Source organism: Enoplosus armatus, chromosome 14 (genome assembly GCF_043641665.1).
Source record: "Enoplosus armatus isolate fEnoArm2 chromosome 14, fEnoArm2.hap1, whole genome shotgun sequence".
NCBI lineage: Eukaryota > Metazoa > Chordata > Actinopteri > Centrarchiformes > Enoplosidae > Enoplosus > Enoplosus armatus.
Window position 1 is genome coordinate 15,177,766 of NC_092193.1, and position 16,231 is coordinate 15,193,996.

The following is a 16,231-nucleotide window of genomic DNA, read 5'->3' on the forward strand; positions in this document are numbered from 1 at the left end:
GCTGTGTCTGCTCTCTCTGTTTAATAAAGAATCAGCTCCAGACAGATCATGGTTTAATTTTATCCTTTAACACTGAGGAATTTTATTGATTCATTTTGGAAGATATGATTCTGTCTTTTTTTGCAGAATTATAATGATCAGACAGCTGATTAACTCCCTCCCTCTCCTTCCTGTCTGTGTACACATACTGATAAGTTCATCTCAAGTACGAAAAACAGCCAGAAAACTTAACCATAAAGGCCAGGCATGAGGTATGCTGTAACAAAGAGCTATGTGTCTGGGTCTGAGTCTGCAAGACGCTGGTGCCTCAGCGTGACGGGCCGAACTGCTGTCTGGGGATGGACTGCCGTAAAGAGCAGTGCACTTCAGGTCCTTTTTAGAGTTGGAGAAGTGTTGGGAAGAGCAGAGATGTTTTTGATATGTAACAGTGGAGCCATACACACCGATCAATACACCGACCTTTCTCCGACTGATTGCATGATGTACTCCTTTGCCCCAAGCACCAGTGCCCACCAGAGGTCCATCAACCATCAAGCTTTGTTATTCTCTTTTTTTCAGCAGTGTGGCCAGTTCTCTCCTTGTGCCTTGCTCTTTTATTTTACCTCTGTCTTATCTTCTCACTCACACACACACACACACACACACATACAAACTGCTTGTGCAAACATATAATGAAAGATGTAAATCAGGGTCTCCGGCCCATTCCCCAGGGCCTCTATGGATGGATTTTGTATATTTCTGCTCAATACCAGTGGATGAACCGAAATCCCACTTGGAGTTGAGAAATGTCGTTTACTTTCCAATTAATATTTCAATTAACTAAGTTATTCCCTAAACCGGTGGAGTTAAAATGAAACTGACCTCCTGCTCTGCTCCTCCTCCCATCAACCTCGTTGCTATTGACCGCTCCCCACAAAGCTTCAATTGTGGATCAACCGTCCATTTAGGGAAAGCGTCAATAATCGACTTAAACCGACGGGCTATATTAACATAGACATTAGCATAGTGAGAGTAACTGACCCACCCTGCGCCTCCGGCTCACGGTCCAGAGGACGCAGGAGCGCGTAAAGTCTAATCAATACGCGCTTTAATTATAGCGGCGCTCGGGCCGCAGTTCTTCACGGTTGGGAGACGCGCAATGCCACAGCTGATCCAGCACGATCATTGCAGACGGAGTGGGTTCTCACCGCCTCACTAACCTGCCTCTGTTGGCCAGCGCTATTAGAGACAGCAAATTGTCCACTCCTCTCCTTAGATTTGGTAAAATGGGCCGATTAGTAGGGAGGTGGTGGCCACTGTTTTTCTGTTGTGTTGCTGCTTTGTGCTGTCGTTGTGAAATGATCTTAACGTTAATGTCTGTTTCACTTTATAAGCTGTGATAGAGGAGTTTATGCTTGTCTACAACTTCCTATAGCACTCGTGTTAGTGTTAAAAACTAATATTTCTGATCTTATGTGAGTGCTTTAAATATGATGGAAGAGTTTTATATCCCAAATGTTTTGTTGTGATACCACGTGGGCAAAACAGGCAACTACCCCAGGGCCACAGACAAACTAAAAGGCCTCAGGTTTGGAGTACACCTGAGTTGGCTGAGCTACGTCTCGAACAACATTACTGTAAAATATGGTTATACAACAATTCTGATTCAAAATATAATATAGCTCTATGTGGAACGCCATGGTAGACGTACTGACGGGTGTTTCTATTATTTTGTCTGTCCCATTTATATCCATGAGGGTATAAATAACAGAAACACCCTCTCAGTATGGTGCAATACAATTCAACAGCACCACAAACTACATCCTCCAAAATTGCAGGACTGTTGTATTAGACTGCCTTTGGTGCACCTAATAAATTGGCTCCTGAGTTTTTATCTCTATCTTTCTTCTATTTCTGTTTTTTTTCCATTTGAAAAATTCTGATCTGCAAAGAATATATATTGTTGATATAGCTCGCTCCAATTTTCAAATTCTCTTCCCTCCGAAAGATGAGAAAGAAATTTAAGACTTCATTATGGATTGCCATCAACAGAGACTTTATACAGCTGCTCTACTGAATCTGAATGGGACTTAAAATGTGTATGAGACAGCCTGGTGCTTACTGTCCGAGTCCACAATGCTAATCTTTTTAATTTAAGTGAAGCATCCTTTCTTCCCACTGAGTGTCTGATGCACACCATGCTCTAACCCTCTGATCTACTCCTCTGTATTTTCAGTTTCCCTTGTGAACCTTCATACTTGTGCACTAGATGGCGTACTTCCCCTGCAGAGAGTAGACAGCAAGTGTGAGCTTGACAGCCTCTGAGAGAGTCATCCAAATTTAGCCCAGAAGTCTAGAGTGGCAAAAAATACAACTACTGCAACCCCTAGGCTATGGCTGACATTATTCTGCTCTTCATGGCAATACAGTAAGTTGTGAGGCTAAAGAGATAAAAATGTCAGCTGGCCTTGAATAATTTAGACTTTCATTCTAGACACTACAATGCTTAAATATAGGCTCCCAGTTTGATATTGTGCTTAAAAGAAGTGTTTAAAAAGCTGATGTGTGTCTTTTCACGGGCAGGTGATGAATCCACTCATTGATTTTTGTGTCTGGTCGTCAGTTGTCTCCCTTTGGTGGTGGCATTTCAGATGAGACTGTGCTTGAGAAATGTTATTAGAGGAGGATCAAAGAGCATGTGTCCCTTTTAGACCACCACGCTCATTCATGATTCACTGCAGCAAGGTCTCCCTCTCTCTTCATCTCTCTCTCTATTTGTCTGCTTTGATCATACAGTCCATTCAGTCCATATCTCACCCTCTTGCGTCTTGTTTCGGTCTTTTAGCGGGCACGCACTAGCTCTCTGTCTGTCAAGCACATGTCCCATGATTGCCCTTTTCATCCCCACAACCACTACTGTTTTGTCTTTCTGCCCACATAGACCCCCACCCACCCTTTTCGAAACATTCTTCCTACAGCCCTCTCTTCCCCCTGTGACACCCCCCGCCATTCGTTCCTCTGTTGGGTTAAGCAGGGTCATATCAAAGCCTTAATGCCTAAATCTGTGTGTGTGTTTGTGTGTGTGTGCATGAGAAAGCTTGGTCCCTCCTGCTTGAGCTAGATTATTCTAAGTTCCTGACCTCTGGGTGGTGAGAGGGGCCCGTGTTTGGAAACACAGAAACACAGGCACTTGTCTTTGTCTCTTGAGCCCAGTGGGGGAGCTCGACCGGGGGCCTCTCTTGTCAGGCGAGTCCATGGACGCACTCGGCCTGTCCTGGGGCTGCCGGTCTGTCCTCTGATCCTCATCACCACCATCTTAATATTAATATGCCGTGGATAAGCAGACAGCTGGTTGGGCAGGCAAACACTCCCAGGATACACACAACAGGATGAGTTTGGCTTGCAAGCAAAAACATTGATCCCGAGTCCCCTCACTGTGAGTCAATCTGGCCCCAATAGCCATTCAAGTGTATCTGCTCAATCTGATGTTTCCCGATAAGAGAGATTCCTCTCAGGGTGTGTGTATGTGTGTGAGAGAGTGTGTGTGAGAGAGATATTGATTGTTGAGTGACATGGCACTATAGATCCCAAGCAGCTGCTAAGAGTTTAAATGAGGCCTATAACATATCATTAAATCTCTATGATAATGTCAAAGGAAAGTCCGGTAAAGTGTTTTCCTGTTTCATCCTCTAAAGCGTGGGTGTGCGTTACATCGCAGATTTGCATTCGCTCCCGGCTCTCATACTGTAAATACATCCATACAAAGGTTAGAGGTTGGTTGGCCAGGAGTATGGAAGCCCTGCTTTAATTGAGGACCGATCAGATCGATCACCCCCTATGTGATTGGGGTACAGTGGCCTCGACCCCAGAGGTACAAAGGCCCAGCTCACTTTGAACACCACATCAGTTTCACTCCTACATTTAACCGCAGACCAGAACACATAAACAAGAAAAAGAAAGTCAAAGCTTCAAAATGTACCCTCAGTGCTCTCACAGGTTCTGTGTTGGTGAGGAGAGCCTTTCATTGCACAAGATCAATATGGTCATCTTCCAGTTCACTCTTTGCCTCTGAAGTTTATCCTCTAAGACAATTTTCTTGAAGGAGCACTCCACTGATTTTAAATGAGGGATAGGCGGGGTTTGGAAATGTAGGATGGAGAGTATTAGGAGTTTGATTCATACCAGGGACTACAAGTCAGGATGACTCAGCCTCTGCTGATTCTTTTTTTATTATTTGTCTCTCATGATTCCCCCAACATTATGAAAGTGCAGTATTAAGTTGCGGAGTACCCCTCCAAAGTATTTTTTCCCTTTTAGACAAGTGCTACAGAAATTAAGTTTATGATTATGATTATTGTCATTATAGCCATCTTAATCACAGTTATTTACGCTGTCATTTCTTTGTAGCATGGTTTGGTGGATTACTTGTTCAGCCTGCCTCAAGACAAGAAGGTTCTGGATTTGAATCATAAACTGGGACCCTTCTCTGATCTGAGACTACATGCTTGCAGCTCTATGAGGCTAGCACAGCAGTGCTTTGAATTAAATGCTAGCATCAGCATGCTAACAATGGCTAATGTTTAGCAGGTGTAATGTTCAGCATGTTGATCTTCATTTAACATATTAGCATGTTAACATTTACTAATTAGCACAAAACACAAAGTACAGCTGAGACTGATGGGGATGTCAGTTTTACAGGTGTTTAGTTAGGAGCCAAAATAAGGTTTTGGCTCGATGATGGCTCTAAATGAAAAGTGAAGGAATCATCAAAGTTCAAACAATTCATCCTGAAGGGGGACATGAATGTCTGTTCCAGATTTCATGACAATCCATGCAACAGTTGTTGAGACATTTCACTGAAAAACATGAATGTCAACCTCATGGTGGCGCGAGGGGAAAGGTCAGGTGATCACCAAAGTCACAAGGATTCATCATCTGGGGAACATTTCATGGCAATCTGTCCAATAATTGTTGAGATATTTCCATCTGTAGCAAAGTGATAGACTGACATCCATGCTAGCCATGCCGCTAGCATAGCTAAAACAAGCAGGTTAGGTGGCAAGGCCAACTAAAATTGGTGGTCATTGTGACTATGTTTGCTTAGTGATAGACTGGTGCCCTGTCCGCAGTGTACCCTGCCTCTTATGCTCAATGGATGGATTTATTTTGAGGATTATTTTTTTAAAGGTTTATAGAAAAGTAGAGAGCTGACAGAAAATGAGTGGAGAGACGAAGTATTGAAATCTCTGTATTGATACAGCCTGTCAGCACTGAAAAGCATCAACCTTCCACTTAACACAACTCTATGTGACTGTAGTAACTCCAGAAGAAACATTCAATGTCACCATCACTGAGCGGAAAGCCTTTTTTATTCTGTTTCCATTCACTTTGACCATACAGGGCTCGTTTTTATACATATTTGTATAGAGGAGCTTATGCACACACACACACACACACTCATACACTTCCAGATGGCCGAGGTGCTGTGGTTATGAGCGGCGTTACCACAGGTAATGCGATCACAGCGCAGACAGAATGATGTGTCTATATCATCAAGAGTGAGACAGGATGGAGAGCAGCAAAGGGGAGGAGAGGGGAGGATAAACATGATGTTAAAAAGGGGTGGAAGGAATGAAAGGAGTAGCAGACAAGGAAGGAACAGAGGAATGTATACAGCGGGGGGGTAATGAGAAAGAATGAAAATGGATGATAAACGATGAGAAAGTGTGGAGAAGACAGAGAAGAGGAGGGAGTCTGCCTGTCAATCAGATTACAAACCAATCATTTGACAGTGGATTGCTTTGACCCCCTACACACACACACACACACACACACACACACGCACACACATTCGCAGATGCACTCAGTATCGTTTCCACACACTTGCATGAGATAAATGTGTCTTGCTCGCATCCAGTCTGGTGTTAAGTGCACGTATTAGGGGCATATCAGCATTCATGTATGTGCTCCGTGTGTGTGTGCGTGTCTGAGTGTAAGTAAGTGAATGAGTAATGAGTGAGTGATGGATGGACGATAATGCACATTTACCCTCTCTCACGAGGGCTCGAAGCGCTTAGATGTCTAGCCTGGCTCACACATACACGCTGCCACAGCATTGTGTTTGATAAGACGACTTCCCTCTTATTCAGCGTATACCATGCATAAATCTCTTCCCTGCTCCTCTTCCTTTTCACGTTCACCTCTCCACCACATTTATCTCTTATTTTGGACCCTTCTCTCTCTCTCTCTCTCTCTCTCTCTCTCTCTCTATCTGTCTCACCCTGGCTGTCTGTCTCTTAGTAATGGAGCTAATTTGTTTAGCACACAAAGAGTGTCCGTCCATTAGTGCAGGCCTGTCCTTGCCAAGAGAGATGGTGACAAATCACACCAACATGTGTATCTGCTCTGTGTACATAATTGTGTTTGCGTGTGTGAAGGAGAGGTGAAAGAACAAGCCACACTTCCTTGGAAAGTGTTTGTTTTACAGTTAAGAAATATTTTAGATTTGAACTTTGAATCAAATGTTATGTAATGTGAAAGGGTTTCTGTAGCTTTTCTACTGCTACTTCTGCCTCCTGCCCTTTATCAGACAAACGTGTCTTAATGCAGCTTTAACTGAAAGACATCATGCTAGTTACCTCTTTTTATCTTAAACTTTTAGCCTGCTTCCCAATCTCAGGCCATATATTATCTGTGGCCAATATTTTCTTATTCTCAAGCATAGACTGTATATCAAGAAGCCTCAGCCTCCTATCATGTGCACTACTTTCATATTTATTTTGTATTATTTGTTATTATTATTTTATTTCATGTTATTTAGTTTTAGTTTTACACATTAACTTTAACATAAATCTGTTTAACCCCCAAGTGTTGTGTAAGAACCATCTGTACGTGCCTCCACCCACTGAGAAAGAAGTTTTTAGCCAACCATTATCATTCTACATTTTTGGTGTTTGAACTCCCATGTACTGTCCATAGGACAAGTCCTGTGTACTTCAGTCTTGATGACATCAACAATAGAGCATGAACGTTCTTAAGCTGTTAAGCAAAATTATTATCCTCTGTCACTCTCCCTATAGACACCCAGTGGCAGTAAGCAGTAAACCATAAGTCACCACCAGGTGTAGAGTCATATCTATAAAAAGCAAAGCATTGCATACATGCCACAGACACCATCTTTTGGGGTCTTTACATAGAGCGTGCATGTTCGTTTGGGGAAAACATAGATTCTTTCACAGCAGACATTTTGACTTGTCACAGAAAACAGAGAAAAGGGGCTGTGGTTTTCCCTTTTGCGCCAAAGGTAGAAAACCTTCAACAACCAGAATGCACTGGGCCTGTTGTCTTCCAAGGCCACTCCCAGGCCACTGAAGTGTAAACTTCCCAAACTCCAACAAACAGCCGGTCAGAGCTACTAATGTTGGACTAAACCGCACCGCTGGGTAACAAACTAGGGCAGTGTATGTACTAAGTTAGTCTTAAAGGGCCTAATAAAAAATATATTGTGTGTTTTCACACTATAACGTTGCTGTGTTAGTGACCCTGTCGCTATAGCACTTCTTGTATGCTCAGACGTCCTTTTCGCCTTGCTGGCTTTGGCAGTTGCCTATCCATAACGTTACACATGCTTATGCCCCTTCCTCTGTAGATTTAGCTACTTCATTCAAAAGAAACCGGCCTCTGTGAAATTCCCTGCAGCACATCTACTACACTTCGGCACCACCAGCTGTCTCTGGCACGGGGCAGCTCTGCACCACTAACCCTCACCGACTGGCGGAGCTTGACTCTCAGCTGAGGCAGCCTCTTCCTCCTCCGTAATTCCACTGTAATTCCTCCGCACTGTATTCTGGCTCATATAAGTAGCCTCGAACGTCTGATTCCAGCATTACACTATTAAAATCGTTTTCTTCCATATCTACAAGAACATTGCCTTCTGTGGTTGTTCTAGCCAGTTGATTTTGGACAGGATGTTTTGATTTTGTACAATTTGTACTTTTGCATGTACTTTCGCATTGGCCCTAGAGCCGGCCAAAGTCCACCAGATGACGACTTTTGCTAGCAAATGAGCGGAGAGCACTGGGTGCAGGCAACATGGAGAGAAGTGAAACATTTATTTGCATAAACTACCAACATTGTAATGAAGCTGGTTGAAAACGAAGGCTCCAAGTGTCCCAGTGAGCCATGACAGTGTGACAATGAGCAAGCAATCTTATTATTTACACCTGTGCTTATCCTACTGTGACATGTCTTCTGTGAAATAGGCCTATTGTTTGTAAATGTAAAATCTTCCCATTGACAGAAATAATGACCATTTTTTCCCCTCAGTGGGTGTCTCACTCCTCTATTCACGTCCTGCATAGTTTCAGACACTACTGGACAAATGACTAACTGTCACTGAGGCATCAGAAAGTGCAAATCCTAATAAGACTGGAGACCTGATGACAGCAGTTCTGTGTGATCCATATGCATGACAGTGACTCCTAAATCCCTATTCATATTCTGCTTGATCTCAGCAAGCCTATCGATATAAGGCACTAAGCAAGCAGGAAATGATGGAGCTGAGAGTTGGGCATCTCTCCCTCCTCTCACTCTCTGCCAACAGACTGTCACTGTTTGGGCAAAGTCCAATTCGTCATGATGACTCCATCCTCCCTTTTATCCATCCATCCCTCTCTCTTTTAACGCCTTTGATATGATGTGACATTGGCTGAAGCAAATAACATAAACATCACAAGGTGCTCCCATTTGTTTTTATTACATTCAAGATGATGTTGTGAGGGACAAAAAGATGGATATTTTCTTATTTAATGGAAACATTGTCTTGCAAATGACCTTCTTTTGTTCCCAGATGTTGTTCAAATTGTTGCTCACCTCACCTTCCCTGGTGAATCTGCATGTTTTCTCATCATTGGCTAGGAGATCAGCTCAGGCAGGAATGTGATACAGGAAGGCAAGGTCAGTTTTCATTGATTGTTAAATCTTTCCTCTGTTTGAGAAGGACACGATTGAGACGGTAAGATACTGACTGCTCTTCCCCCGCAGACTTACGGTAAATGTCCCTCCTCTGGGCTCAGCTATGTGCCAGACAGCATTCACTTTGCCTTCAGTCAGCAGTAAGTCTCTGTGTGTGTGTGTGTGTGTGTGTGTGTGTGTGTGTGTGTGAGTGTGTGTGTGTGTGTGTGTGTGTGTGTGTGTGTGTGTGTGTGTGTGTGAACCCCCAATATTTGGTGTCTAGCAACCAGAGAAAATCAGGAGCACAAATCCAGCCCAGATGAGAAGACACTTGGAACAGCGTGAATATCCTCCTCTCTCAGCCTCTCTGTCTGTCTGTCTGTCTCTTTGTTTTCTTTGCCCTGTCTGCATAGCTGGTGTCACTCTCAAGGAGATCCTCCTTCTCTTCCCTGCTCTCTTCTTGTGGGTAGAGCTGGCAGAGACTGGCAGAATATCCTCCCCGAATAGCTGTTTTTATCTCTTTCTCCCTCCCGCTGTCCCTCCGTCTCTTCCTCCCTCTATCTCTCTGGCTGAATGGCCGTCTGGACTGAGCTAAAGGGTTTTTTTTGGGGGGGGGGGGGGCTCCAGAGACCTGATGTTGAGATATTTTGAGCACATTATCTATGAACGCATACGTTTCAGGATTGCCACAGTCAAAATCGCAACCTCACTCCTGGCGGTGTTAGTGGCCTGAGCTACGGTACACTGCACCACAAAAATGACAAGTAAGCTAGGGACATGGAAGTACAGGTTTAGGGAGATTGGCTGTGTTTTCGCAGATGGGGGCCTTGAAGACTACATGGGTGGGGGATGCTGAAGGGGCTCTCGGCCTGCGTATGCAACCGAGACAGGGAGACAGACGGGGGCAGGGAGGGCTTTGTGCACCAGCCCTTTCCCACACTCCCTTTCACCTTTTGTTGTATGGCAGGACCGGGGCTCTCTGACATGACGAATCGCTCTGCCTGCTTAACTGAGACGGTGGTGGTAAGAAAGTAAGAGTGGAGTGAAGTGGAAGGATGTGTGTGTGTGTGTGTGTGTGTGTGCAGTCTTGTCCTTTAATTTTTGTGCCTGAGACTTCCGCTGCTTCCCATCCTCTGTCCAGCAATTCTCTGCTCGTCTGTCACCGGTCTGGAGCAGAGGAGTCGAGGTCTCAATGCTTTGAGCTCTACATGGGCAGATTCCACAGCGGATGAGCCAGACACAGCCACACATACACACATACACACACACATGCTCATATGCACACTAATGCCTCTGCCCAAATGCCAGCACCAAGCTGTTGCCCATAAAGCGTTCAGGCTGTCACAATAGAGACATTACCACATGAGTGAGTGGCTTTGAATAGGGCTAAGGGTGTGTGTGTATATAGAGTGTGGTGGCTACGGGGGGAGTTCCTGGCAAGGCAGACGACCCTGTCATCACCTCTGCCCCTTGTCAAACAAGCGATCGCCGTCAATGGGACATGAATGCAACACACACAGTCTGGCTGCGCTGCCTGTTGCGCTTATCCAAGTTTCATCTCTACTTTGTTACAGTCCTTTTTTTTCTCAGGCAGGAGCTCTTGGTGAAATGTGTGTGTGTGTGTGTGTGTGTGTGTGTGTGTGTGTGTGTGTGTGTGTGTGTGTGTGTCTGTGTGTGTGTTTAAGGGAGGGAGAGAGAGAAGTAGGGTGGCTGGTTAGCTGACTAAGACAGATGAAGTGAATAGCTGACCCATCCAGGCCGAGCAGGGTGAAGGGTGAGAGTCTAGGGGTCGAAAGAGGAGGGAAAACAAATGACAGAAGAACTCTTTTCAAAAATGAATGAAAGGGCTCGCAAGAGATCAGCACTTCCTTGTGGAAATAAATTCTGTGAGCCTGAGTCAAGAGAGTGAATGTTGCAAAACGACAGAGGCAGATGTAGATAGAGTTATGTGTGTGAGGGCATAAGAAAACACGTGACACGTTTCAAATGTTTGTTATAGGCTACTGTCACTCCGCTCTGGATTGTCACTGAGTCTGTGTGTGTGTGCAGCCTTGAAATGGCATTATGCAAAAGCAGTGCTTTACGACGGCGAGATCACTCTTCCACAAGGCATGTAGGATGTGTGTGTGTGTTTGGGTGCATGCATGTGAGTGTGTGTGTGTGTGTGTGTGTGTGTGTGTGTGTGTGAGCGGTAGAGGGAGTGACAAGGGTTTAAGGGGCCGTGTCACGCTGTCACTGCTGGAATGCATGACAGCAAGGTTTTGTCACCGTGCGGATGAATGCAGCGTCATGGCAGCAGAAGGAGGAGGAGGAGGAGAAGAAGAAGAAAGAAAAAGGAGGAAGGAGTGAGTAGAAGGAGAGGAAGAAAAAAGGCACTAGTATTTTTTCTTCTTCTCCCCACACTCAATGAGGAAATTAGGTCATCCAAGTAAAGCCATTGCAGGGAACAAATCATCATCATAATTGGACCCTTAACAAATCTGTGGAGGTGGCTGCTTCACACACACACAAGAAAAAACACAAAAGCCGACACACACGTCTATAGCTACACACATTGCCAAGAGGGGGTAAAACAGAATTTCAGCATAAATCAGGGTATGTTTGACAGTTTTATAGCTCTTTCAGGAGCCTCATTTGGGACAGAAGCGTGATAGAAGAACGTTGCTCATGGTAAATATAATTGTGGTCATGATCCTTCCATAAATCACGGCGTGGTTACATCACATTTGCCTGCGGGCTGCAGGGAAAAAATCCCAGTGCATCAGGTGACCTATGGGATCTCTTTACCCCATTCTTTCAGCTGTGCTGGGCATCCACAGCAAGAGAAATGCCAAATTAGATATGAATTTCACCCAATTCATGTTCAGAACCACACACCAAAATGAGTACTCAAATGTTAGAATTAAAGGAATAGTCAAACGTTTTGGGAACTATGCTCATTCGCACAAAAACTGGAAACACAGGGAAACAGCTAGCTTTGCTCTGTCTAATGCTACCAAAGTTTATCTATCAGCACCTCTAAACCTCACTAATTAACCCATTATTCCTCACATTATATGCCTGACAACCAGCAGATACTCCAGGAAGTGACTGAGCCAGGCCAAGAAATAGTCTGGCACATAACCTCCCATAAAACCCCCCGTGAACAAATGAGCTTTACAGGTGCCGGTAGGTGGATTTTGTTACCTTTGGACAGACCCAGGCTAGCTGTTTCTAGGCGTTATGCTAAGCTAAGCTAACCAGCGGCTGGCCATAGCCTTATATTTGCCGCACAGACATGAGTGGTATCAATCTTCTCATCTAATTCTCAGCAAGAAAGAGAAAGCATTTCCCAAAATATTGAACTATTTCATTATGGATTTAATCTAAAATCAAAACAGTTTAACAATTAAATTAAGTTTCCCCTCCATCTACTGTTGCTAATAATAATAATAATAATAATAATAATAATCATACTCCTCAATTAATTGTCAGAAAATGGGGTTTTTTTTGCTTCCCATGTCTCCATGAAATGTTGCTGGTTTCCAGAGTCATTTATTTTATTCATATGCTGTGTGGAGCTCAACCTACAGGTGATAAAATAGGTTAAATCAGATGGGGAGGCTGACACCGGAGGGATGAGAAGCACAATATTCTCTATATGAACACAAACACACTTGAGCAGTTAAGCGAGAGGAAACATCTTAAAGGCATCTTCTCCCAGCAGGGGCAGGGGTTTCATCTCATGAGCTCTGTCAGTAGGCTGTGTTAAAGAAGAGGAAGATTGAAAGATTGACCTTGCACACTCTCAGCTCCTACTCACACATTTCATATGACAGGCTGCACACGTTATTTATTCATGTTTAACGACAGTCTGCTCAAGACATACCAACAGCAAGATTCACACACAAACACTCCTGACGTCCAAACTGCAGTCAAATACGTGTAATACAGGCAGAATAAATCTCCATAAAGTGTTTGATTGGAATCTGTTGTGCATGTCAGTGTTTGTTTCTTTTTTGCTGGTCGCATCTGCAGGAGCCATATCAACAACTGGCCAAAGACAGAGAGAGGCAAGCCTGAGCTGACACTAATCCAGTAATTGCCATGTGCCCATGTCACTTATCAAAATAATTGACAGAATTTTCTACTGTGAGATGGAAGTGTTCATCCCGGTGCTACCCAGACGATTCTGTAGGCTAGATCCCAACTCTGGATCAGTAATGAGATGTCTGGCTTTGTTGTGGTTTGTTCTACCCAAGAATGTGGTCCTGGGTAAAATCCATTTAAAATCAGTTTACTGCATGGGCATTTATTTTCCTTTGTAAAAGCTCTATCTCACCCAAATATTCTAACTGAAATGTTGTGTTGGCCTGATGTGGATTTATAAAACATGACATTGGTTCACATAGGTGATTGTTTCTCTTATAGTCCTAACTATTGCTAACTATTGCATCCCTTTCACTGCTCCTGAAATGGGGGCGGGATACACAGCTGTCACTGTTTGATCTCAAAAGAGTGTTCACTTGTTATAAATACAGCTGAGCAAAACAATACTCTGCCATACATTTCTAATTATCCTTTAAAAATATATAACATTTCAAAAAATGTGCTTAGTATCATCTGATCCAATAAAAGGTTTGCTTTTGCTGCGACATTTATATCCCATTACCACATTTGAAGCGCCATTGAGCATGCATTTCAGTTTAGGATGGCCTTGGAAGAGATTACTCAATTTTGATAATGTCCTTGAAGCACTGACAACTGAATGTGTCGTTAACATGTTTGGCTGGTGAGTGGAAAAGTTGGTTTTTATCTCTCTTTATATCTTTTCAATCTTTTAAAAACAAATAGTATTTTAAAACTCAACAACAGGCTGAAGCACTTGATCAGTGGAACCTAATGTGAGGCGTCTCTCCAGAGGTCTCCATATCCCACCCCAGAGCCGGGCGGATGATTGACAGGACTTGGCTGGCTGTGGACCCTCCTTCCCAGCGTCTCCTCCTCTCTCTCTCTTTCTCTCTCTCTCTCTCTCTCTCCATCTCCTCTCCTGCCCTCTTCCCTGCTCTCTCTCTCTCTCTCCTCAATCGCGGGGCTGCGCTCACCGACTCGACACCGCCGACAGGGATGCAGCGAGGGCGCAGCGCAGCCTGAAAATGGCACCACCACGCGTCCTGTGGATCTATCCATCCCTTTTCCTCCTGTCCTCCCTGCTCCTTTTTCACGCGTTGTCGCCGTGCCGAGCCTTACGGAATTACCCGGAGAATGAAGGTGGGTGCCACTTGGCGGGTTTGTGTGAACCTTGAGTGGAGTGCGGTGGCTGACTTGGCTGTGCGCTGTGCTGACGGCTTCCACTTGCCGGGGAAAGAGCGGAGCGGCGGAGACTCCGTTAAGTGCTCGGCTCGGTTATGAATCATGCATAAAGAAAAGCGGAGACAGAGAAAGAGGGGTGAAAAAACTGTTCGTCACGTTTTTCTTTTCCGAGCATACTGACATTAAATTTGTATGACACACACACAGGCGACCCTGCCATGCTGGAGACAGAGAGGGCTGGTTTCACTTTCTGACACCGGCATTTTATTAATCTGTCTAACTATTTTTCTTGCATCAAAGTAGCCTAACTTATAATAATTATGCCAAAACAACATTGACATCTCTGTCAAAAATCCCTCTTAATTGTAGATATTTTTATTATAACACACTGATAGATGTTGTTTTTTCCCTGCTGCCTCAGTCTGTAAATGAGGAGCAGCAATTACATTAAATTTGTCACACGCTGCTGCTGAGCCTTTCTCTGTTATTGTATTAACATCGATGCTCGGCCTGAAATTAGCCAATGCATTTACTTACTAACTACTCTTGACTGCTTGGTGGGCTGAAACATGGGATGTTTAATGGGAAGTTGAACTTGCAGTAAATGGAGAGAAAAGAACAGAGCAGTGTGCACAGGTCACACTCACAATCACTGGTTTATAAAGCAGGTTGGAGGTTGTTTGAGGTAAAATGGAAGTATCTGTGTCTGTTGTTTTTGCTGGCTGGCTGTCAGACAGTCTGGCTGGAGGTGATACAGCTGTGCCTTGATTCTCATTCTTGTGAATCATTTCGTTCAGTGCTCCCCCAAAGCTCCAGTCAGTCCTGTTCTGTAGAGCTCTCCATCCCTGTTATGAGCTGGATGATTTGCCTCTCATTGACATTTTCTGTATCGTTCCTCACTCACTCTCTCCCACATGCAGACCGCAACTCCAGGCTTTCATGGGGTAGATCAAACAGTCAAATGATTCACATCGAACACATACACACTGTGGCAGGCCACACCGAGGTTTGATGGGATCTCCCGTCTCTCTGGCTGACTGAACAGTATAGGCTGTGAGTACATATACACTGCGCTGAATGTATGTCACAGCCCGGAGGAGTTCACACAGAACAAAGGCTCCTGAGGATAGACAGGGAGCGAGCCAGAGAGCGAAAGAGTGGAGGAGCAGGAGGAGTATTTTAACAGCAGGAGACAATGCATGTGAAGGAGACACTAACACACTGTTGAAATATTCATGGAAATGAGCATGAATGATGAAACCAAGTGGAAGCCAAAGGAAACTCCTGTTGATTTAGATAAACGGACAGGGGCATCTGTGAGATGCTCTACGTGTGTGTGTGTTTGTGTTTGTGTGGATGATGTTCAACTTGCGAATTTTGGAGGTGACTGACAGGTCAGATGGTTTTTTATTAGAAATACACACTTTTCAAATAATCTCCCAGGCAGTGTGTGGTCTTTCATCCTCTGGTTATTTCTCTGTCCTGCTGTGTCAGACTATTGGCCTAATTGCCACCTTTAAGCCCATTGCCTGACTTGTGTGTGTGTGTTTGTATATATATGGAGGGTGTGTGCACATGCCCCTGATGGGACAGTAAACCAATGAAGCCATTTTTGTCAGCCCCTCTATGCTCCGCGTTTACCTTTTCGGCCTGCCAGTTTTCCTGCTGTGACTGCACGCTTAGCTGAAGGATTGCTCTTCTTTATGCCAGTGTGTGTGTGTGTGTGTGTGTGTGTGTGTGTGTGTGTGTGTGTGCGTGCGTACCTTGTGTTTGTCTATGAGTGTGCATATTCTTCACCCGCGCATCTCAGTAGTCGTGTTATTCCAGGAAATCCTCCCTCTGAGTCTGTCTAGTAGCAGAAGCGAGGCTGTCATAAAAGGAGAGATACAGCTCTCAAGGCTCAATTAAGAACACAGTCCCTTTGATGGAGCTGATAGCGTTAGAAGGGAAGTAGTGTTAAGCTGTCAACAAGCTTAGTTTACTACCAGAGCTTTGTTGTCAACAGTAA

At 44.3% G+C, this 16,231-nt stretch overlaps 1 protein-coding gene across 1 annotated transcript in view; it reads left to right on the forward strand.

The window, feature by feature from the left end:
• The first annotated feature begins 14,066 nt into the window (after positions 1 to 14,066).
• Positions 14,067 to 16,231, forward strand: part of epha4b (eph receptor A4b) — an 80,592-nt gene continuing 78,427 nt past the window's right edge. Inside the window, exon 1 of the mRNA XM_070918607.1 lies at positions 14,067 to 14,181. Within this exon, the coding sequence (XP_070774708.1) occupies positions 14,067 to 14,181 (115 nt within the window). The remainder of the gene's footprint in view (positions 14,182 to 16,231) is intronic.